Below are 25,324 nucleotides of genomic sequence, written 5' to 3'. Positions count from 1 at the left end.
TTACACAGGAAAGTTGCAATGGACCTTGATGCAAGCAAGGGTATTCAGTTCCCCTCGCCCATGGTTGGAGAGGAAAAGCGTGCTATATTTCCGGTGCAGTAGGCGCCTCACACCTCTGGGGCCCAGTGCGACTGCACCTGTACTCAATTGATACCTATGCCCTGGGTAAGCTGTGCAAAGTACCAGCATCTAGAGGTGATTTAGGGCAGTGGTTCTTAACCTGTGGTCTGGGGAACCCTGGGGGTTCGCAAGGCCTACTTAGGGGGTCCGCAACTGCTTAGAAAATGTAACAATATTAACAGATTAGTAAAGGTTATATAAACAAAGAAGAAAAATGCTAAAGTGTATTTTTTAAGGGGTTCAGGAAATGTGGAAGAATTTCAAATTTGAGGCTAAAAATGAATTTAAATTAATATCCTCTGATCGATTTGTGTGAGCAGTGCAAGTGCATCAAATAGAATGTAGTATGGAAGATGAGTGGCCTCAGTTGAATTTAGGAAAGCTCCATCCATCCCTTTAAAATTAACATGTTGATGTTTTAAAATATATTCTTTTGAGCATTAAATAAACACTTTCATAATTTGTGCAATGTGTGTGATTACTGCTTGTGTCTGTATTTTTTTTATATTTTTTTGCGGATTAATCATCAAAACTGCTTAGGCCATGGTCCCCGGATTCCATTAAATACTCAGTGGGGTGTCCCCAGATTCTAATAATGATTCATTGGGGGTCCTCGGGTTCCAGTAATGATTAAGTGGGGGTCCACGGAAGTCAAAAGGTTAAGAACCACTGACTTAAGGGATTTCGCTTGTGGGATCATTTTTCAATCCATAAAACTCAGTGTCGCTAGAATGACATTATGGGCGTGCTTGTACACTCTGGTGCTTTCTAGATGGCAACCAGATTTTATATGCTCATACTAGACCCCCAAGGCAGTGCCCAGCCACACATCCAGCTGCCGCACACACAGCACGGTGAAAAGGGATGCCCCTTCGTAGTAAAGGGGGCTCTTAGAGTAGCTCATCATCTAACAATTGTGTCCAGACACATGAAACTGACAGAACCCAGAGAAGAAGCACGTGACTGCTAAACTCACTTGGCGACACATGCTCCTTCTTGGCTAAAAAGGTTGTGATTTATGTGACGCTCTTCTTTTCATACGTGACTCAGCCCTGACAGGCTGCAGACACAAAGGGCGGACACTGCTCAGTGAACATTTGCATTGGGACAAAACGACCTTGAGACAAATGACGCACTGTTCAGTGCCAACATTTTTGGCGTGAGAACCACTGATATATGTTGGTGTTTGATATGTAACACTTCCTGGGAACGGCATGATTTATTCTCCAAGCAGGCCGTCGAGTTTTTACGAAAAAAAAGGATTTACTATTGTGGAAGATGAAAAATGACCGCCCTCTGACACCCATGACCTGCAGTTAGATGGATGTAATGAATGAAATATCAGGAGTCGCAGGGCGGTGGGCCAGGTTTGTGGAACTGAAGAGACCCTCAATAGGTTCCTTCTGGTTAATGTTTACAAACACAACACATTTTAAAATTGTGATATGATGAGCAGTCGAACTACTCGGAGAGTAAAAGGCACACCAACTTTAATATGATGCTCGAACACCCCTAGATTAATGTTATTCTCTACAACAAACTTTCTACATTTGAAGACTCAAAAGAGCACATTTTGAAAGTCAAACAGCATTTTCATTATTTACAAATATATGACATACATGCACGGCTGCAAACACTGAGGTCCTAACAAGGTACAAAGATGGGCCTATTGAGAAAGGCCAAGCAGTCCTCCTGTGGAACTTTTTTAGACATGCTCACACGCTTTGTGAATTGGCTCCAATTAAAACATCTAAAATTTGAACAAAATGGCAAGATTCATAGAATATGTATATGCAAATTGTACAAATTGAAAGGACGTGGTACGCTTTGCATAGAGATTGAGACATTTGGGGCAAGTTTACACAGAAAGGCACATATACTTATAACAAGTACCCCTCAGGGACTACTTCTGAGGCTCATAAATGCTTATGCGAATCGGCGACACAATATTTACGTTAGTAGTTTTGTAGCGTGCACCTGTCTACTCAATGCTCTTAAATAAATGCATTCAAAGTTTTACATCGAAAAACACATTCCCACCTTCGTTTTGAAAGCATGTCTGGTGCATGTGCAAACACGCCTGAGCCTCCCGCCACGCGTTTGCAGTTTATTAAAGAGGTTAAAAATGTATAAAACTCTGATGGGATGTGGTTTCAATGCTTCATCACACTACCCATCATTTGCTTTTCAATCTCGATCCGAGAGATCGGGCCTCCTTCCCGCCATGGCCTACCTGCACGGCTAATATTTTCTGCACATTCTCGCGAGAGGCGGCCTGGCACGTCGCCAGCCCAGCTTGGCTGTAGAGGCCTCGCAGTTTGAAGTACTCCAGCAGGGCCCTGTGCATCCGGTGCTGGAGCGCGGAGAGCTAAAAGGGGGGCGAGAGGAGAGAAAAAAACACGGCACCAGTCAGAGTGGGAGACGAAATTAATGGCAGTGTTCGCGAAGAATGATGGAGGGAAATATAGAAAGCAGTCAATAGCCCTCTCTGCTCTGTGCGGGTCTGACAGGAATTTCACAGTCTCCTGGCTTCCAGGCCCACTCATGCGCACTCATCAGAAACCAGTCACATCTGGCTGCCAGGATGGGGGGTTAATTTTCTCTAAATGCCTCAGCAGTTTTGTGCTAGCTGAGGCAAACTCTGTGACTGCAAAGCTGATGAGTAAAATATTTCTACTTCACCCAGTTTAACTCAGAACCGATCGCCTCAGGACAGATTGAACCTTTTCTTTTGCAAAAATAATCTTCCAGACGCCTTTTGAATGGCACATCAGGTCAGGCCAAAGTTTACTACAGAATTGTGAGACTTTGATGGACACAGTTGCTTGTTTCCCCTCTTGTAAGGCTTATCGCAGGCTGGCAATGTGTGCTCCGGAGCATGACAAAACTAAAGTGAATTAACTCAGCCATCAACTACAGAGGGAGAACAATACCGGGAAGAAATGTCCAGATAGATGGAGCTCCCTGTTAGTTGATCCAGCTACAGCCACATAAGTGAATCAAACCCTTTGTCAGCCATGCACATGTTCCAAAAACACCACATTTCCAAACTCCAAACACAAACCGTGCCTCAACCATGCACACTTCTATTCTCATTTTTAGATTACGAATTCAGGATTGTTTCCTTTAAAAACTGATTTGCACGATTATTTTCCAGAAAGTCGCATTGGCGTCATTTAATTGCACTGCAGTAATGTTTCACACCATGTTATAAAACGCAGTACATATCTGCGAATGGTAAGGTGTTTTTTGTGTCTTTCATTTTATGTTTACGCTTAGAATTCAAATTTCACAAGTTCATATTGGTAGAGACCAGACAGCCTGCATTTCATCGGACAGTTTTCAACATTGTAAACTATTAAGGGTCACATTTAAATCCATGGTTGCAGAGGGACATTCTTCAAACAGTGTTGTATGCCCTGCCGGCCCTTCTCTGGGCTCCTCCATGTCAGAGGTTCGGGACACACAGTTTTCTCAAAACCTTAGCGACAACCTCTGGGCAGACGGCATCAGTGAGAAGGCATCAGATTGGCCATTCTAACTAGGACAGCCCATCTGAAACAGTATTGTATAACTTGTACAGAGGATTAAACACAGTAAGGTGATGGTAGGAATGCTTGCAATAAGTCTAACCACTGGCAATCACTCGGGATAGCATCCCAACATTATTTTGCTCACCCTGACACCTCTGATTAGACCTAGGCATGTAGAAATCAGTCTTGACCCTGCTCCAACGGGAACAGTTTAGCCAGAACTGCCAAACCAGGTCCTCTCTGAACTGGAATGCAAGAAAACCATGACCAGTTTCGGCCTGAGTAGGCCTCTTCATTCGGGTGTAGCTTGGTTCCAGTGGCAAAGGTTTGCAAGGAACCCACATTTGGGCATACCTGTGGCCATTTAGGGTGTTACATCAGACACACAAGAGGTAATGAGAAGAAATCTTTATAGTAAGTCCAACCTCAGGCAATTGCATGGGTTAGCATTCCAACCCATCATTCTTTTGTTTACCATGCCCCCTCAGATTAGACCCAGCCATATACCAATCAGTCTTTGTCCTGCTCTAAAAGGAACAGTCCAGCACGAACTGCCAAGCCAGGTCCTTTCTGAACTGGAACACAAGCAACCCAAGACTGTTTCAGCCTGATTTGCCCTCTACATTCAGGTGTATCTTGGTTCGAGTGTCACAGTGAGCAAGGGACCCATAGATCTTTTGCCCACCATGCCACCTCCCTGTGCACCCAGCCATATGCAAATCAGTATTGACCCTGCTCCAACAGAAACATTGCAGTTGAGCTGTCAGGACCATTTTAGGAGTCAGTAAAGAGAGTACTAAAATGGGTTTGGGAATTGAATATTATTAGTGCTTAGTTTCTAAAAGACATAAGTGCTGGGACCCTTGTCAGGAGGCCACCTCAGTTTGCAACACACATTGCCACTGTACTTACACAACTACTAACCATCACACTGTTACAAGTGTGACAAATCAGACTGTTCGAGGTTGCCAAAGCTTTGAGAATGACTTGGGTGGTAGGTAATAGTCATTTTTAATGTATATTGGATTAACAAATAACTGTTTTTCTTATTATCTTTTACTTACACAAGCAGCACCACAATGTGGCAGCTGTCATAAGCACAGGTTCCGGCATCTTATGTGCTTGTGCCTGCAATTAAGTGTTGGTGCCGAGCACCAGTAACCACCAGCTCAAATTAAGCATTGGATGTTATATCACAATTTGGAAGGGGTGTGCTGTGGGCATCCTTTCCAAACTGTGATTCCTATCCATATGTATCAATGGTTTGTGAATGGGCTCAAACCACTGAAAAGTTTCACCTTACAAGGTGGGATGGTATTTTATTCACAAAAGTAAAATGTTTCCCTTTGGACCCCTTCCACTGGAACTGGATTACAACTTTCAGGGGGAGTAGGCAGTGTTCTATGGGACCACTGCAAACTCACTGAAAATTAAAAAAAACTTTTTTTTTTTAAAAGAGGTTGCTCAGTTTCCTTTAAGGAAACTGTGCTGCTTAATTTTTTTTTAAACAAGTTACAGGGATGGTGGTCTGCTGGTGCTTGCAGGTCATCTTCTTTATGATTTGGCCAAATCAACTAAGGGCCTTATTAAGATGTCGGGCAGACTTACGTCCGCCCGACACCACTGCGGGAAAGGAACCGCTAGACCATAGGTCGGCAATTCTGACATCCCAAATTGGACGTGATCGACCATAGTGTGGTCAGAAACATCCATTTTTCAATGGAAGCTTGTGCGGTGGATGGGAAAGACCCGCAGCACAAGCTTTCATTGAAAAATTGAGGTTTTCAAACCGTAAGGTGCCTGCCATATGGTGCAGGGATGTTTAGGGGGCCCCATAGGTGCCCCCTAGGCCCAAATGTGGAGGACCAAGAGGGAAGGGGGCCCTGCTAGGGGCTCCCAGTGTCACTTTCTGACAGTCTTTCCATGTTGGAAAGACCAACTTGGAATGGCTGTCTGAAACCGGCATCATAATCCTGACGTCTGAGCCGCCGTCATTAGGATTATGAACTGTTTCCAATGCACTGACGGGCTCCTTGAGCCTATAGGAAAGCATCTAACAGTACCTCCAACTGCTGCCTCCGACCACACACATTGCAATGCGTCAGTCGGATCACAGCAGTAGATGGCAGTCGGACCGCAACCGGTGAGCCGCCAGTTGCGGTCGGCCGCAATCGTAATGAGGCCCTAAGTCACAATTTGCAACCAAGGTGAATAATATTAATTAGGTATCTTGGACTGCAGCCCACTTAGATTCAGTATGTTATGAACTGACCTACTAGTATAAGGGAGGCTTAACAAAATAAAATTTTGGTTGCAAATAGGAACCAATTTTGTGACCTGAATAATAGTATATGTGGCCCTTTGACTTCAGAACAGCTTTTTAAATGAGTTACAAGCAATTGTATGTTTCCTCCTTTCCTGCTACTTGCTTTTGCTCCTCTCTTTCATTCCCTTCCTTCTTTGTCTGGTGTACTCAAAAATATAATTGAGGAAATAAAAAAAACATTAAAAAATGAAGGAAAATAAGACAACTTATAGAGGATCGCACCAAAACTGATTTGTGTAGTAATTGTTGACATAAGGAATCAAGAGAGATACTTTTGCGGACACATAATCCAATTGGTAAGGCTGGACCAGTCTCAACATAAGATTGTTTAAAAAATTGATTATGTTTGGGGCACAACTGTGCTTTCTGTGTTCACTAATGACAAAGTGCAATAAAGAACCCACATTTAGGACATTTGCTTAGTTCCCGTTCGTGCAACCAATTTCACTTGCAAGTGCTTGGGAAGCTCTCAACTTCAATTAGGAATTTTATAAGTAATCCGGGATGGTATGACAAGATGCTGTATGTGTTTTATTGACATCCACTCCTGGTTTGGGGCACAGGTCTTGATGTTCCTAATAAGTGAAATTGCATAAACATCATCTTCAATATCTTCATGTTTAGGTGGGAGGCATTGCATAATGCATCCCTAAATCACCAACCATAACTGTGCTCTTAGGTGTGCACACAATCTGCAGAGCACAAGTTTTTCTCCCAGCATGACAAACTCAGCCTGCCATTCTTCTGAGAGCAGTTAGTTCAATGTGATTCTAATGAGTAATAATGACACCAGCTATTTACATCACATAGAAACAACAGAGGTACTGTCTGAAATCACTTTGAATGTCAATTCTGAACATTCACATGATAAATTATTGGTTTTGTAATAACTTGCTCTGCCTTTTCCCCCTAAAACCTAGCATTCGCCTTAATAAGTAGTGAAGTCCCATTTGTCCACTTGTACTGCCATGGCAAGAGGGGCTGTCCCTCTTTAAAGTAGTAAGAGGCACTAAATCTAGTTCTCCTCCCTTTCTATGTGTGTTGCATTCCAATGGACTAAGCAGCATAACACAAGCTATACAGAAACTCGAGGAGACCAAAGCCATTGAAAAGGCCTTCGAATGTGGATGTTTATAATTCATCAGAGTGCCCAGTTGTATCTGTCTGAAGATGATTAGCTGGCTTGCGAAGCGACGGCCATGCTTGCGCCAGTAACATCTCATTACTTTTACAAATGTGCTCTTTGATCTTGTGTACTGTTCAGCAGTACAGTCACATTTTTCTTGACCACCTTGTATACTTACTTAACTTTATTGTTTATCGCATCAGCATTGCCTGACCCCAAGATGTCTGTTCCAATGTTCTAAACAAATAGCAATTAGGAGGCCAAATTAGGGTCAGGCTCACACTTGTGCCATGATAGAAACTTTAAAGAAATGTGTATTGCATAAAAAAAAAACCTGTGAGTACAATGACTGTTCGAGATAAAGAATTTATTGAGATGAAATTTGTGATGGTTCAGAATGATTTTCAGATGTAAAATAGTCCCTCGTACATTGTAATGCAAACAATTCATTGGAGGAGAAAGGATACACCCAAAGAGCCAACAACATTAGGTTAGAGAGCAATAGTTCTCCAAGCTGAGCCAAGATTGATTTACAAACTCTCAAGCCATTAACAGAAAGAGGCTAGTCTAAAAAAGCAAATGGTTTAGGAGGTGGGCTCACAGGCCACTCTAGACTATTGTAAGAAGTAGATATAGTTACACAGTTTTGCTTTGTAAAATACCAAAAAGGCGGGCTTCTAGGGTCTCCAGAGACTAAAAGAAGAAAACAATATAAACAAGGGAGTATAGTTCAACCGGTAAGGGAGGGCTATAAATGAAAAAAAATGAAAAGCAGGCTCTATGTTATCCTTGAAAGACCACACGATTTCAACATAAAGGGGATTCATTAAGTTGGGTTTGAAAACAAACTTAGTGAATGAATTTATCTTCAACATTTGGAGGAAATAGGTCAGGTAAAATGTATCCTCAAATCTGATATTCAACAAGTTTCTTTTCCCAGGAAATCGCATGCCTGCCTTATTCACAGGGTTTGTTTTTCTACTTTTTTCTCAGCTTTTCGTCTTCAAAGTCAAGGGAAAGAATTTCGTCAATATGTATGAATGAAGTTGGTGAGTTCACCAGCCCTTCACTAGATTGTCTTATGTCACATTAGTAGAGCTACCACCACAGTTTGAGCTTTTAGTGTCCAGTTTAATTTGCTCGGGTGGTCTTAGAGTTTGTGTTTTTGCTGCTGTGAGGGCGATTGCAGAGATCTGCAATCTTGTGAATACCAGGATCTTCTCTAGTTCATTTATTGTCATTTAATAAATACTGCACAGATCTCGCCATTTTATCAAATTGATCCCTCTCTAAATACATTATGGTCTGCACTAGCGGCTGGTGTACCAGCGGAGTGGTGGTCGGGGAGTGGGGTGGGACAGACGAAGTAAACACTAAAATAAAAAATTAAAAAAGAATTTACCTGCCGTATCACCGCCCACCAAAATGCTGCTCCTCTGCTCCATGTCCTTTCTGCAGCACAGGCTCCCAGACTCCTGTGCGGGCAATCCTGACACGGCTCTCAAGCATAAGAGCAGCATCAGCAATGGCCTGAGCAGGCTCAATTTGCAGTGTCTGGGAGACTGGAAGCCCAAGCCTGCTTGGGTAGGAGACAGCTCCAGAGCGCATGACGGTTTGGCTGGCCTGAGATGCCTGGCCAGACTGTCATGAGCACTGACAGTGGTGCCCACCACTCCCCTTGTGACTGTCCCCACGATGGCCCCATCCGCATGATGTAATCAATGGAAGAAAAAGAAAACAATAATAAACAAAATTTGGGGGCCGGGGGGTGGGTATGGGGGGGGGGAGAGATGCTCCTCCGCCATAGAGGAGGAGCCCCCGCTGGTGCTCAGCACTTTTCCAAGCCGAGAGATGAATGTCTGTTCTGGCGTTACTTGCGCACAATTTGCCTGGATGACAGACGCTGCGCTGTTCTAAGACTATTAGTGGCATATCATCAAAGAACAGCGTTAAATATTGCTGAGCGGGCTTAGCGTGGATTTGCTTAACGACGGTTATTGACGGATTTGATCGCCGAGATATCGCATTATTTACAACGCATATCTGCCGGCTATAATAAATCCGGTGATAGCGGCGAAATCGGCAAACATCGCTGGAAATCCAGCGTAACAACGGAAGCGATAAGGTATTCCTTGCAAATAGGCAGATGTGGATTCAGTCATAGAATCCACCTCCCATCATATGTATAGCTAAGTCTGCTTTTTTGCAGACGTTATCTTTCGGCGATATCCGCGGTTAGCGCGGATTTTAACGTCGGTATTGGTGTCCTGGGCCAGCTTGTTGATAGGGAGAAGTGCTGTTAGTCATGATTCCCGTGTTGTGTTTGAAGGAAACGTCCACTTTGCATCTCATTAGAGATGCAAAGCGAGGCGGCGGTAAAAAGGCTGCTAACGTGCTAATTCATGTTAGCACTGCCTTGTAAATAGGGCGAAAACATTATCTCTGCTTTTTTGGCTTTTAAAGCCAAGAAAGCGGAGATAAGGCCCTTGATAATATGTCCCTTAGTTTTTTTAACTGAACACATCTGTGGGATTCCGTCATCTTTTTTTTTGTTCCAAACATTTTAATATTTGTGTTTTTGCATCCAAATACCTCTGCTGCTTCTGATATCATAGTGGTAAGTGTAAATGGATCCCCGCAAAGAGAACGTGTTGTGAGAACCACACACAATCAAAATTTAAACAATTATAGAAAAATTACTCAAAGATAGTCAGACATTGTTATTTATTCAACAATACTGTATTTGAATCAATCAAACATATCAATCAACTTAATAAATAGCCCCAAGGCGGGGGAAGGGGAGGGGGAGAGAAAGAAAGTGCTCAAAGGGCGGTGCAGAATAGAACAAAGTACATAGAATCAAGGCAGTGACAATAAATTTTATGAATCACACTTAAAATCAGTCCTAGTTAACAAAAGGCCTACACAATTGCGGCATATATTATGTCAATAATAACCTAGGGACATTTCAACGGACACAAACATAGCTTGAAGTAATCAGGGGATTGTGCCGGAAGCCCCAATTAAACAGAAAAGGTCGTCGACGTTTCGACCCCTATTCGTAGGCTACATAAGATCCTATATCGGGGTCTTCATCAGGACAGGTACAGGGGAAGGGAAGTGAGGTGGGGCAGTCTTATCTGTGAAATTCAAAAAACCAAATTAAATCAGTGCACTCATGTGAGCTAGAAATCATCATTAGCTCAAGCAAAACAATTTAATTCCTCTACAATTATTTAAACTATGGAGTCCGGGCCACAAAGGAGCCTCAAGGACATGGAAAAATGAGAAAGCAAGCAATAAGTCAGGCTTAACCTCACTGATGTCAATCATACCTGAAAGAGGTCAATAGAACCAACTACAACTCAAAACCAAACTTACTTCAGCCTAATACATTCAGAGCACTGGAATAAAATGGAGCGTCCAGGCGGGTGCTGTTCCAACTACACCTAGTGGCTCCTACAGTGCACCAGCTAGGAAATAAGATATCACAGTATTACTAAACATTCCCAGTAAAAGGCCTGCGCATAGTGATCAATAAATACACGAATGACTTACTAAAGGGCCAATCCACTGGTTGTCTGTACAATTATAATATGATACCGGAAAACTTTCAGCTTCAAATTTGATCACTGTTAAAAAAACACATACACATATGGTTATGTGTATTTCTGAAACCCTCAGTATTATAAAACGTCAGTACAGTACTCAACGTGCCCAAACCAGCAATTCATACCTCAGAGAGAATCTTTCTATCTCGTTTTCTTAATGGTGGTAAAAACGTCTTATTTTCTATTCAGTACAGTACCAGATGTGATGGCTGAAATAAAACACACACACACCCGCCACCGTGTCAAAAATAATCGTTTCAAAGCTGAGTAAGTGGATATAACATATTGATTGGGCTTAACCCTGTCACATACCGTCTTAGATCGATCGCCAGAGCCAGAGATATATACGGGTCGCAGAAGATAGGCAAAGGCGGGTGGGTCACAACATTTAAACACAATCCGCCGAGGAACGGGGAAGAAGCCTCCGTCAACCTAAAGAGTTCTAAAACACACACAAAACCCGAATCAGATGCGGGCCCAAAGTCAGACGAAATCACATCCTATTTAGAAATTGACAAACAGGGACCAGAGGGGTAACTTACTGAGTCCCGAGGACAACACGCCACAGTCGACCTCCGCAAACCTCCGCTGGCAATTGCGCGAGGGAGGAGGGGGAGGGGCCGTACTAAGACTCAAATAATCAAAATGGAAGAGTTACTCACCAAATGCCACTCATTGAGTTATGTCAAAACAAAAGTACGCGGGTGCGAGGCCTGCAATTGTTTAATGCTGGAATTAATTTTGGCCAGATTACACCAGAGATTTAAGAATATTAGACCTCCAGATATTAATTTAAAAGTGGATTGCAATGTTAGCAACGTAACGGGGGCAGCCCCGAGTCTGAACTTCATTCGCAAAAGAGTTTAGTCTTGAACATAGTATTTCCTTGCGTTCACATGTTACACATAATAGTAGTGAAATGCAGTGTATTTGTGAAATGCAGTGTACACTCACCAGTCCAGATTTTACAACCGAGTCCCCCTCTGGCATGAGGGTGTAAACACAGGTAAAGAGAGTTAGATTCGTGCACCTCCCAAGCATGGGGGTGTAGGCGAATACAAACAAGACTGCCAGGTGGAAAAGCCTCAGCTCGTGCACCTACCAGACATGGTGGTGTAAACGAGTACAGTTAGACAAATCATAGTAATGTAGCCAGTTGTCCTGAAACACTTTCAATTTGGACAAAGGTGGATTCGTGCACCTCCCAAGCATGGGGGTGTAGACGAAAGAAAACCCAGATCCAATTGTCTTGCATCATTAATAAAGGCACCTTAACTCTTACCCTTACCGAACATGGCGGTATACGCGAATACAGTTAGAAAATCATCGTAATGCAGCCAATTGTGCTAGACTGCTGTCAATTTCGTTCAGCCCATTTACATATGGAGTCTAAGAGAGACATCCATTTGGATTCACGTGTGTTAAGGATAGCTTGTAAATTACCCCCTCTTTTACCCAAAGAGACCTTTTCGATGGCCAACCATTTCAGGTCAGACACAACGTGTCCCGCGGTGTTCCAGTGTTCTACCAAAGGGGCACCCAGTACCTTACATCGCAGTCTACTGCAATGTGATGAAATGCGAGATTTAATCTTCTGTTGTGTTTGTCCCACATACACTTGATTGCAGGGGCATATGATAATGTAAATTACACTACTTGTGTTGCAATTAGTATGATGTTTTAAGGTGTAGGACTTATCACCATGTGCAAACGTTTTCGTCTGAATTGTAGTGTCACAAGCGGTGCACGTGCCACATCTAAAATGCCCCACCACTGGTGGCAAATTCCACAAGGTTGTGAGCGTGGGGGGGCTCAATGGTTCCAAATACGAGTGTACCACCCTGTCGCGAATGTTCTTGGCCCTTTTAAAGGAATGAAGGGGGAGATGTGGTTGTCCAATCTCCTCCGCTATTAGTGGCCAGTTCTTATTGATAATCTTTTTCACTTCATTGCTTTTAGTGGTGAAGGTAGTGACACAGATCATGCGATTTGACTCAACTGCGTCACGACATCCAGGATTAAGCAGACTGTCACGTGGATTATACCACGCTCGTTTCCTGGCGCGTTTCACCATTCGTGCAGGATACCCACGCGATGTAAGGCGTTCAGAGAGAATTTCTGATTCCAGCAGGTAGTTAGCTCGAGTCGAACAGTTTCTTCTGACTCTGAGAAATTGTCCGATGGGTAAGTTGTCTTTGAGTCCTCTGGGATGATGACTCCCATACTGCAACAAGGAGTTAGGCTCTGTTGGTTTTCTGAACAGAGTAGTCTGCAGGCGATCACTATCCACATAGATTGAGATATCTAAAAACGGTATAGTAGTATTGCTTGCTTCCAATGTGAATTGGATATGGGGGTTGCATAAATTGAGCCACTCATGGAATTGTTTTAGTAGGTCATGGCTACCTTCCCAGATGCATAGCACATCGTCAATATACCTGACCCATAGGGCCAGCCTTGGCGCGAATGGGTTATTTAGAGAAAAGATGAATTCTTTCTCAAAATGGTCCATGAAAATAATGGCCAAGTTTGGAGCAAAGGTGGCCCCCATGGCCACGCCTTTCGTCTGCACATAGAATTTCTCCTGGAAAATGAAAAAATTCTGACTCATGGCGATGTTTAGCAGTTCAATTATGAAGTCTGTAGGGACTTGGACCGGGGCTGTTCTTCTATCTAGAGCATCCCTCATCACATCCAAAGCATCCTGTTGAGGGATGCTGGTGTACAGCGATACGATATCACACGTCACCAATAATGTAGTTTTGGGGTCAAAAGGTCTGTCATCTAACAGTTTGATGATTTGGGTAGTGTCACGTAAGTAGGCCCTAGTACTAAGGGCAATAGGTTTTAGAAAAAAGTCAATGTATTTACATAGCGGTTCGAGAATGGATCCGCAGCCGGACATTATAGGGCGGCCAGGGGGGCTTTCCAAATTTTTATGTACCTTAGGCAATGTGTAGATTGTCGCCAATCTCGGGAACCTTTGGTTTAAAAACTTGAATTCTTGTTCACTTAGGAAACCTTCGTCCAGTCCCTTCTGTGTGATGGTTAGAATTTTTAAGGCTAACTCTTTTGTGGGATCACTTGGTAGTTCTTGATAACTAACCCCATCAGCCAGTTGTCTGTAGTTTTTCTCCTTGTATTTTGAAAGGTCTTGCACTACTATGGCACCACCCTTGTCTGCGGGTTTGATGACCACTTCCTTGTTGGTACATAGATCAGTCAATGCTCTGCGTTCATTCTTACTGAGATTTAATCTAGCAAACTTTCTCTGATCTAAAGCCTGGTCTACTGATTTTGTGATAATTTCCTCAAAAGCCAGAATCCGAGGGCTCATGGCATATGTGGGTGGGAAAAAGGTTGATGGTTCCCTCAGGCCAGTGATAGACTTTTGTTGCCTAGTGGTTTGGTTGCGGAAAAAATATCTCAGTCTCACCTTTCTGAAAAAACGGTATAGTTCCGTTTTGAGTAGGAATTTGTTGGCTGGGGCAGTTGGTACGTAAGACAAACCTTTACTTAAAACCTGAATCTCTTCAACCTTAAGTTGATATTAGGAAATATTGATCACAGGGTTCACAACGGGCCTGCTCGTTCCCACTGTGTGTTGATCTATAGGGACTCTCACATTCACCATCTGTAGGTGTTCCTGCGGGTTGAGATCTCTCCGTGTTCCTCGGGGCGGAATGTGACCTGTTTCTGTTGTTTGCCCCTGTTGCCATTCCATCTGGAGTTCTGTTGCTGGCCTCTCCCCTGTCCTCTGGCCCAGTTGTTTCCACGACCTCGTGGGGGCCGCCCCCTGTACCTGTCCTGATGAAGACCCCGATAGAGGATCTTATGTAGGCTACGAATAGGGGTCGAAACGTCGACGACCTTTTCTGTTTAATTGGGGCTTCCGGCACAATCCCCTGATTACTTCAAGCTATGTTTGTGTCCGTTGAAATGTCCCTAGGTTATTATTGACATAATATATGCCGCAATTGTGTAGGCCTTTTGTTAACTAGGACTGATTTTAAGTGTGATTCATAAAATTTATTGTCACTCCCTTGATTCTATGTACTTTGTTCTATTCTGCACCGCCCTTTGAGCACTTTCTTTCTCTCCCTAGCCTTGGGGCTATTTATTAAGTTGATTGATATGTTTGATTGATTCAAATACAGTATTGTTGAATAAATAACAATGTCTGACTATCTTTGAGTAATTTTTCTATAATTGTTTAAATTTTGATTGTGTGTGGTTCTCACAACACGTTCTCTTTGCGGGGATCCATTTACACTTACCACCATACACCCAGGTCCCCGCGACTACATGGGTTCAACCCCCTTTTGGTAATGTGCTTCTGATATCATAGACACTGAGATGTATAATGTGCGTTCATTTTGTTGAAAAGCATACCTCCAAAAATAAATAAACTGTTGCTCAAAATGAGAACTAGTAAAGAGAGTGTCCTCTTTCGATCTGCTCAGTCAACTGGGTTTACCGTACTTTAGGCCAAATGTAAAGCGTTCCATTTTTTTCACCAAGTATTTTCAAACACCCTTTTTGGAAGTGGAAATACAGAGAACCGGTTAAATAATAATTATTTATTAATTTAGCGAGCCAATGAGTTGGAAACAATTCGAAATGCTTGCTCATTAAGAAAAATCTAATTTCTCGCAACTTTTAAGTAAGATATGTTTCAGGCAGATCGTGCAAACAGAAAAACGACACTTCTCTCATGACTGTTGTTTCTCATCGTTTCAAGTTTTTTGTGTTATTACTCCGGAGAATCCAATGATCTAGAACAAACTGCAATCAAATGTCCTTTCCACTGACTCCACTCCTAAATTCAAAATATATTCAGCTACTAACATAAGGAAAGATTTTAATGAGTTTATAAACTTTTTGGTGACACGTTACAGTTTAATTTATTACCTGTAGGGGGTTAAAAAGACAATAAATATTTATTTTTCTGCATACAGTACCATGAATGTACATATGCCATGGGGCGTTTCATCAAGCTTCTTTCTTTTCTGTGGCAACATCTGCTGGCCAGACAGTTTCACGGAATGAAGCGAGGAATCTTTGTCTGCAGCCGGTGGAACAAACACAGTCGCCAATAAAGAAATATTCATCCACTCGGGGCTTTATATATTGTACAGGTGTAGCTTGGCAGCCAAGTGGTGTAACAAGATAAATATTAAGTGGGTTTTGCACACATATCTGTCATTCCTGCAGTGTCAAGATGTGTGCCGAGGCTGTAATTTAATCATTGTTTCCGATGTAACAATGAATTGAACTGATAGGGTTTTTGTCATTTGCATAGAATGCAGTATTCAAATCACATTGTAGAGTTTAGATGCCATGATACAGTACAAGCTTAGCTGTCATTTGAAAAAATTGAAAGGATAGGCTGCTGCATGAATTGGTTTCTGTTTCCGTGTTTGTGTGTGCGTAAATAAATATTTATAAATCAGTTCATGCATTTTTCTATGAAGAGCCAATTTCACTATATTATACTTGATCATACAACAGTTGGAAAGGTACCACTGCAGGGCGCGCTTGAACAAATCGTCAAATGCTCTTTACTTTGCATTTCGTGGAATTTTTAAAATCATTGTCATTTTTTTCAGTTGCTTTTTTTCACTGAAGTGGTAGGAGCAACCTACTATTATCTTGCAATAGCTCATAAATGAATGAATTCCCAGGGGTTACAACTCAGTTATTAATCCACATATCTATGGGTAATCTTGGAGCCCAAAGAGAAGCCTAGGGTGCAAAGCTATTTTAAAGACAGGCACCCTTGTCAGGAGAGAGAAGGGCAAGGCTTTGCCGACAATGCGATTCTCATCTGATGGAATCAAGTTGAGGGGCTGTACTTGTCTACCAACTTACTTCATATCCAACACAATGAAAATATCCGAGAATGTGACAGTTACCTGCTCTATTCTGAGCTGCAAAATCCCTCTAGCCATGAAAGTACCCATTTGGATCTGATAATAATATCTACTTGGCCAAGTCACCCAAAGCATGGGGAACTTACCAAAGATATCTAGCATTTGAACAGCATCGGAACCAGAGTATCGTGGGTATAGCAAATATAATCATCTGTACTTGGGAGGACAAGAATTCCAGTCCAGTATACAACCTCCGCCAATATAGTACAGTATAAATAGGGGTATACTGTTCCGCATTGTGTCAACAAACTCGCAATAGGGGTCTGAGTGTCATCACTGGGGGCGTGTGCTGGCACTGTAATGCCCAATGGGCCCTGCATAATGAAGCTTTGCTGGAGATCTTTTTAATCACCAGTGGAGGAATTGTAAGTGAATGTGTTCCAGTCGGTGAGTGAGAAGATTGGAGAAAAATGTGAATTCAAATCAACTATGGACCTGGTGGGGTTATCTATTTAATAGGGATCCAGGTAGATGTTGAGATAAAAACAGTGTGAGAAACCGTTTGACATAATGATCCACGTCTCTCAGATATGAAGGTATACTATATGGTGTAAGATCAAATGAGTGTACATAGATCTTAGCTTCTGGATCATTCTACCCATGCAAGTATCCATTTGGATCAGGTATATTATCGACTTGGCTAAGTCACCCAAAGCATGGGAACTTACCAAAGATATCTAGCATTTGAATAGCAGTGGGACCAGAGTATCGTGGGAATAGCAAATATAAAACAACACCATCTACATAGAAGGAGATTCACTGTTCGGCATCAGAGGACCACTGAAAGCGTTGTAAGTGCATCCATTCTAAACCACTCAGCGAGCGGCTCAATTACAAGGAGAAACATAAAGGGCAATAAGGGGCAGCACAGACAAGTGCCATTTCGAATGGAAAAATGGCCAGAAAGTTTGTCATTAGCTCAACTTCGGCAATGGACTGCTTATATAAAAGCTTAAGAAATCCTAAGAACGCTGGGCTGATATTCATTTTTTAGACCATGGAAACCAGGTCATCCCATTCCAAGGCATGAAAAGCTTTCTCAAAGTCTAAATTAAAGACTGCCAGTGGAATTTCCAAATTGTGGAACAGTGTCCACAGATTACAGTACAATGGACATGTATTACAATTCCAGGTATCAAATGCTTTCTCAAACTCTACTGACTGCCCAAGCACTGGGCAACCTGCGACAAGTGCCATGTTGTGGAGCATCAAACATCCTAGCATGAAGTCCTTTGGATCCAGGTGAACAATTGATCTAACCACTCCAAATAAACAGCTGGCCAAGGCCTTGGAGAGTATTGTGGCTTCCAAACTGATCAATGAGGTAGGTCTGTTCACAACTCTGGTGGGCTGTGATGGAGTGACTGGAATGAGGGCCTCACAAAAGTCAGGAAGCAGCTGATAAATTGCAACCAATTCTTCTAACATTACCTATACGGAGACTGAGCGTTCAAGCTATCCTCTAAGACACTTCCCCTGGCAGCCAATTCAGTACTGGGGTCTTATCTGGCTGCAGCAGCTCTAATGCCATGACAAACTCGTTTATGTTAAGTACATACTCTGCTCAGTTTAGGTAAATGTCTTAATAGGGAGATTTCTGCAAGGCCTTAACAAGAACATTCTCATTGTCATGCATACAATATTCAATACATCACAAAAGAAGCCCCGGGTCCGAGTTTGAATGGAGGACTAGCATGTGACTCAGGATATCTAAGTGTGTCAACTGGGGATTCCCTTTTTAAGGACAGTTCCCCTCACACACCAGTGGTGTTATGCTTCATCATGGGGGTACCTCCTCACGTAAGAACCTGGTCTTCACGTGGGCTACAACCCCCTTACTACGAGGGAGGAGCTCAGGGATGTTTTTCAATTGGAAGGTGGGTCTACTAAAACCTCCTGATGGCTCGGTGTGCGCTAAAGCAGTGCAGTGCTATATTGTGAGGGAATAAGAAATAATTAAAACTAGCTACAGGGTCAGCTATGACGTTACTTGTTTATTCCAGCCGCCCAGTGCCAGGATTAAAATCAGAATATCGCTCGTAGTGCAGGTGCCAGGATTCAAGGCCTCTGTGTCTTACAAGACCAACATGTTTCAGGCCCTCATTGAATTTCTGATGGTAGCCTATCACCACCCTCTATTATTTCAGTGTCTTTATTTCCATCCACAAGAATATAGTCTATACACTTCCAATGTCTGGGGATAGTGCACTCATCCTCCATCTTGCACCATGCTAAATCCTGAGCATCATAAATCGTTCCCACTGGCCGTAGAACTTGGACTCACACAGCACAAACAGTCCTTCCACCACGCATGTGCTACATACTCACTGCACAAGCACGTCAGATATTCATGCGGGATGACATCACAAGCTTCTGGGTTCTCATAACAGCAGAACTTTACACAAGAAGAGCCAGTAGGCTTGCCTTTTCTTGAACCAGAGAAAAATGTCTGGTCACACTACTGACTTACAAAACATGTTAAGCTACCTCCACATTTTATGTAGTACAAGCTGGGCTTCGATAGAAGGTATGTGCACCTAAGAGAGCATGTTATGTGTGCCCCTCCAGGTCACCGAGCAGGTTCTGAACCTTGTATAACCATGGAAAAGCATAGGCCTCTGTGCACTCGCTAGGATAGCATGGCGCCAGAGCTAACATAAAAGTCAGGAGACAAATTTCCCTTGCAGTCAGGTATGACACTCAGGGCAACTATACAAGGCTGTATCAGCGCAGGGGACATCCGTGTTCCAATAACCCGCAAGTATGTCTACCAAGCGGTTTGCTGAGCATCTACTGAGCCAATTTCACTCACTCCCACTGCTCACGCCATCCCCCTTAGTGAAGACATCCACCTCCCCCAAAGAGACCGCAACCCCCCTCCCTCCCTACCCCCCGCCCATCCGAACTCGAAACACCAATCAGTTCCTCCCATCCCGACTACTCCCCCTAATAGTAACTCGCCCAGCAGCCCCTCCCACCACCCTGCCCTTGACCAAAAGTTCACGAAAGCTAACTCCGTGCCTCCCTCTCCCGTCTCACTTCCTATCAGTATCTCGCCCCAAACCTGCTCTCCCTCACTAGTCCTCCCACAACCGAACTCCAACCTGGACCCGGTCCCCCCGTCACAGACCCCCCATTCGACGTCCTGCTCCACGACCTCTCCCACGCCAAACCCAACTTCACCCACTCGCCCCCCTACTCCCCAGTACCTAAACTGACACAACGCCTGGACTTTCTAGAAGCCCAGATCGCGACTCTGATCTTTGGCCTGAAAGAAACCCTATCCTCCCTAGAGAAACTCCAGCCTCCCTCCCCGAACGTTCCTCCTCCTCACCTCAAGCCGCCTCCCGCCAAGACTGACTCTCATACTCACATTGGGTCCAAGCCCCCCACAGGCTCCCAGCCTCTTCTCTCCAATCCCAGGACTGAGGCTCGAATCGACAGTCCTAGAAGAACGGCTCCCTCCCTTTCGCCACAGGAAGTGACCTCCCTCATCGCCTCCTATGAAACCCCGCCTAATCAGCCAGCTCAAACAATTCCCCCTGACCACCCTCCCTTCTCCTCAATTCAAGTCATCACTGGAGTGGGAAGGGACCCGTCCCACCGTAAAGCTGCCAGACCACCACCCTATCTCTCCTCCTTACCCAGAGCTACCTCTGTCAATCATATCTCACAGGATGACTCCCAAATAAATTGTATGCTCATCAATTGCAGATCCGCCGTCAAACATGCAACAGAAATAGCCGAAACCATCCTCTCCCATGACCTGGACATAGCCTTCATCACGAAACATGGCTAAACACTCTATCCAGCCCCATCCTGGACACGCTGGTGCCGCCTGGTTTCTCAATTATACACAAAGACAGGCCCATTCACAAAGGTGGCGGAATAGCTATCATCCATAAAAGCGACCTCTCCATCACTGAATCTCCTTCCGTCATTTACAACTCCTTTGAATCCCTCTCGGTCAACATCAATTCTCCTCACCACCCTTCACTCCAATGCCTTCTCCTCTACCATTCCCCGGGCAACACTTCCGAATTTGGCGCTCAGCTGACGGATCTGATCACGCAAACCGCTCTCAACAGTGATTTCAGAATAATTCTGGGCGACCTCAACCTAAGATGGAATGTATCAAAAAACCCACTCATTCAATCCCTCACCACCCTTATTCATGACCATGACATGACCCAGCACTGCACAGAGGAAACCCACCACAGAGGAGCAACCCTGGATGCTATCATCGCAGATAGAAAGACAATTTCAATTGACCACATCATCCCAGTAGATTGGTCAGACCATCACGTCATCCTCTTTCATATCAATCACCCGGCGCTTTCCGTCCCTCCCACTCAAACCTCCCCCAAGTGGACCAGAAACTTATCGAGAGTACCTCTTGACAAGCTAGAAAAGGGCCTCAGCTCACTCCTCCCGAACTCGACAGAACCCCTTTCAACCACAGAACTCACCTCGCTCTACCATTCCAACTTGGAGCTCGTCTTAGACCAGCTGGCACCGAGGAAACTAAAAAAACAAAGAAACATCCCCTCCAGATCCTAGTTCTCCACTGACATTAACGATGAAAGAAGACACCTAAGATCCGTGGAAAGATCCTGGAGGTCCAACCCCTCCTCACTCAACCGGGACCAGCTCAAGGCAGCCCGCAAAAGCTACTATAACCATATCAAGAACAAAAAGTCGTCCTTCTTCTGTGCGGCCCTTGATAATGCCAAAAACCGCCCCAAAGAACTTTTCAACATCATCAAGAACCAAATCTCCATTCCGGTAACAAGAGACATGGTGGCGTCCAAATCCCAATGTGACGACTTTGCCAGCTTCTTCAACGAAAAAATTGACAAAATTGACCGATCACTCGGCACGTTGCCCTCATACCACCCCGCTACAACTTCCCATTTAAGACCAACAATCACATCCACTCGCTGGTCCTCCTTCCAACCTATCCAGGTTGAACTGATAAGCAATCTCATAGCCACCGCCAAACCCTCAACCCACTCCCTTGATCAGCTTCCCCCGAGAGTGACCAAAGACTTGAAGCTCACTCTAGCCCCTATCTGGGCCAAGATCATCAACAGCTCTCTGAGTGAGGGCTCCATCCCGGACTGCCTTAAATTAGGTCAAGTCACGCCTCTACTAAAAAAAACGGGCCTTGACCTACAGGATATGAACAACTTCAGACCAGTCTCGAACCTTCCACTATTATCCAAAATCTTGGAAAGATGTGTGCTGTCGCAACTATCCCAGCACTTAGAGAACACAAAGCTTCTCGACACATATCAATCAGGGTTCAGAAAAGGCTGCAGTACTGAAACCGCAATCCTTAACGTCCTGGACGATCTCCACATGTCGCTCGACTCCAACCAATGCAGCCTTCTCATCCTCTTAGACCTATCGGCTGCATTTGACACAGTTGATCATGCCCTACTTATCAATGTCCTAAAGGAGAGAGCAGGCCTTGAAAAGACTGTCCTAAAATGGTTCTCCTCCTTTCTCAACAACCGCACACAAAGAATCATAATTAAAAGCTGCGAATCAGACATTCTTCCCATCAGCAGAGGAGTCCCTCAAGGGTCAGTACTCTCTCCCCAACTCTTCAACATCTACATGGAGCCCCTCACCTCAATTCTAAGGAAAGCTAACATCCCCTTCCACCTTTATGCGGACGACACGCAACTCTATCTGGAAACCACATCGATCTCGGACATCCACAGACTGAACCACACACTTACCGAAGTTCAGCTCTGGCTCTCTTCCAACCACCTCAAACTCAATGAGGAAAAAACTGAAGTGCTCCTCATCTCTAACAAAGAAGAAAACCCCCAAATTCTTGAATGGCTCAAAGCCTTAAACGCCCTGAATGTTCCTCTTGTTCCATCGAACTCCATAAAATCCCTAGGGATCACCCTTGACCCCAAACTGGATATGAAAGAACACGTCTCAAAAACTGCCAAAAGTGCCTTCCTGAACCTGAAATTGCTCTACAAACTAAAACCATTTCTCCCCACAAAAGACTTGAAACAGGCCACGCAGGCTCTGGTTCTCTCCAGAATTGACTACGGCATTGCCACTCTGACTGGAGCAGCCAAATCGCACCTGCGACCTCTGACCTCTACCCTAAATGCCGCTGCAAGAATGATCACGGGAACAAAGAAATATGACCACATCACCCCAGCTCTTAAGGATCTGAAGTGGCTCCCTATTGACCAACGAGCTAGCTTCCGCACAGCCTGCCTCACACATAAAGCCCTGCATACAGGCAAACCGGAATACCTGGCCAACAAGCTCAAAAGAGCCGGTCAGTCTAGAAACCTCAGAAGCTCCAACACGCTCCTACTCATTCCTCTGAAATCCCAGAAACTTTCAACATCTAGCAAATCCTTTGCCGGCAATGCCCCCAAGATATGGAACTCCATCCCCCGACACATCAGAATGACCGCATCCTTCCCGAAATTCAAGAAGTTACTCAAAGTCCTCTTCCTCGAGCGTTCCGAAACCAACTAGAACTCAACCTAGACTTTATAGTTCCATGTTCTCGTTCACCCTAGAGCTGATTGACTTGCCTACGACTCTCCGCCCTGTTTCACGCCTGGCTGCTATTGTACAGACTGTACTCACTCCTGTGCTCATTGCCTTGTTTTTTGTCCGCATTGTCTGTTTAATCGCCTTTATTCTTGCTGTGAAGCGCTCTGATACCCTCGGGTCCAGCTAGCGCTATACAAAACTTTAATAAATAAAAAATAAATAAACAATGCTGAAATACAGTTCCATCTTCTCACTCATGTGGTTAACAAATCAACAGTCAGTGAGCCACAAGACATTTTAGCACCATATTACCCTGAATGTCTGAACCACACCAACTGTGGGCACTCTAACTGGTGACTTATGAGACAGGGAAAGGCATCTTTACATGAGGTAGCCCCCACTCACCCATTTGTTAAATCCTGAACGCAGAACAAAGGCAAAGCCATAACACCCAGTCCAAGATTTTGAAAAGTGGCTGGTATGCAGGAACCCTATTCGTTGTGTTGCAGATAAGTGTACATGAGTATCTATTACACATTGTTTAGAGTACCTATAATCGACTTCAACATCACATTTAATTTTCCAATCACTTTGTTGCTATACAAATGAAACCTTTTCTCCTGCTAGCTGTAGCTCAGAGAGGGCGCAGTGAAACCGGAGGATACTTTTAGAAACCGTGTGAATCACTGAGCTGGAGAGGTCGAAAGCAAAAGTAAATTAGAATTATTTGTGGGGAGTACACTGGCCCTACATGGTTTGGCTTCCTTCTTGTGTTGAAACAAACCTGCAATTGTTTTGTATTTTTACTTTACATTTAACCACTTACATAAACTTTACATTTACATTCGAACTGCCCGCAGTCAAATTAGTTGAGCTATATTTACAGATGACAGATTTTTCTCCATTTTTGTACATTTCGTTTCTACAAATATGTCATGATTTTTGTCAGATTGTTCTCATGATATTGTATTAATTTGCTCAAATAGTGTGTCAGCTTTTTATGTTTTTTATGTGATTTGTTTTATTATTCACAATAATTACAAGCGCTTTCTCAGATAGTTGCCTCATCCTTCTGGCCAAGCTAGCAATAGCGAGAATATGTCACCTCAAGTGAATTTGATCACATCACACCAATTCTGAAAAACCTCCACTGGCGTCCACTAGAGACCAGAATCCTCTTCAAAATGGCAGACATCATTCGCATCTTCAAATCCCCATCAATGTTAAGGACAAACATGTCCTCACAGAATAGAGAGATACCAAAAAGAAATCTGGCCTTTCTCTGAAATTCAAAAACCAAATAAATACAACACACAAAAACAGTCATTCTCTTGTCAACCAGTGAGACTCAGAAACAGCCTACTGGATGAGCTTAGACTTAAAGCCAACATATTTTGCTCATAGAAAAAAAACAAGATACATCTATTTAAAAATGTACAGCCTAATTTTGTAATCTTTCTCCTCTGCTCTTCTCCACCCCAGCCTCAACTTCAGATTACATTGTGAGATATTGCTCTTGTTCTACATGAAACTCCACTGCTCTTGTAACTGGGTCCACTCTACAAAAATGCTATAAATGTATTGAAAGCTGTTAAAAAGTTGCCAAGGGAATGACAAAACTTTCCCATTCTCCTGATGGGAAAAATGGGTGTAACCCTTGCCAAACAGTTGTTACTTTTGATACTTCAAGTTTGTAGTATATACGTGCTCTGGGTCCCGATAAATTATCTAGTGTGGATGTTGAATCACTTGCCGAATAGTGTGCCATAAATCTGTTTCCGTTATTTCATTTTGTGTTTGATCCATTCATCTTGGAGAGGTGGATTAATGAAATCTTTAAATAACTTGCAATGGCAGGGCAAAAAGGTCTTGCATTTCAAGGCAGATGTCAACAAATTTGCTTTGAGGATGGCTGCTTCCTTGTGGCATGTAATACTACATGCATGCATTTCCATGAATAGCGGCGTACGCGCAAGCATGTACAAAAAGAATCAGATCTGGATTTAATCCATCGTTTTTTTCGCTCATCATGCTACCCCAGTTTGGACCCCACAATATGCAGATCAGTCTTGACCCTTCTCCCTATGAGAACAGTCCAGCCCAAACAGCCAGGCCAGGTCCTACCTGTACTAGAA

The 25,324-nt window shown here is 43.6% G+C and overlaps 1 protein-coding gene across 3 annotated transcripts in view; it reads right to left on the bottom strand.

Annotated features, from left to right (window-relative positions):
* Nucleotides 1-25,324, bottom strand: part of CCDC178 (coiled-coil domain containing 178) — a 1,259,352-nt gene that overhangs the window by 115,321 nt on the left and 1,118,707 nt on the right. For all 3 annotated transcript variants that reach the window (XM_078685673.1, XM_078685671.1, XM_078685672.1), the window contains exon 20: nt 2,354-2,488. In XM_078685673.1, coding sequence (XP_078541799.1) covers nt 2,354-2,488 — 135 coding nt within the window. The remainder of the gene's footprint in view (nt 1-2,353; nt 2,489-25,324) is intronic.

The sequence above is a fragment of the Lissotriton helveticus genome, chromosome 4_1, assembly GCF_964261635.1.
Source record: "Lissotriton helveticus chromosome 4_1, aLisHel1.1, whole genome shotgun sequence".
In the NCBI taxonomy this organism is placed as follows: domain Eukaryota; kingdom Metazoa; phylum Chordata; class Amphibia; order Caudata; family Salamandridae; genus Lissotriton; species Lissotriton helveticus.
Note: the sequence above shows the minus strand (reverse complement) of the source record. Positions and strands in the feature narration are given on the sequence as shown.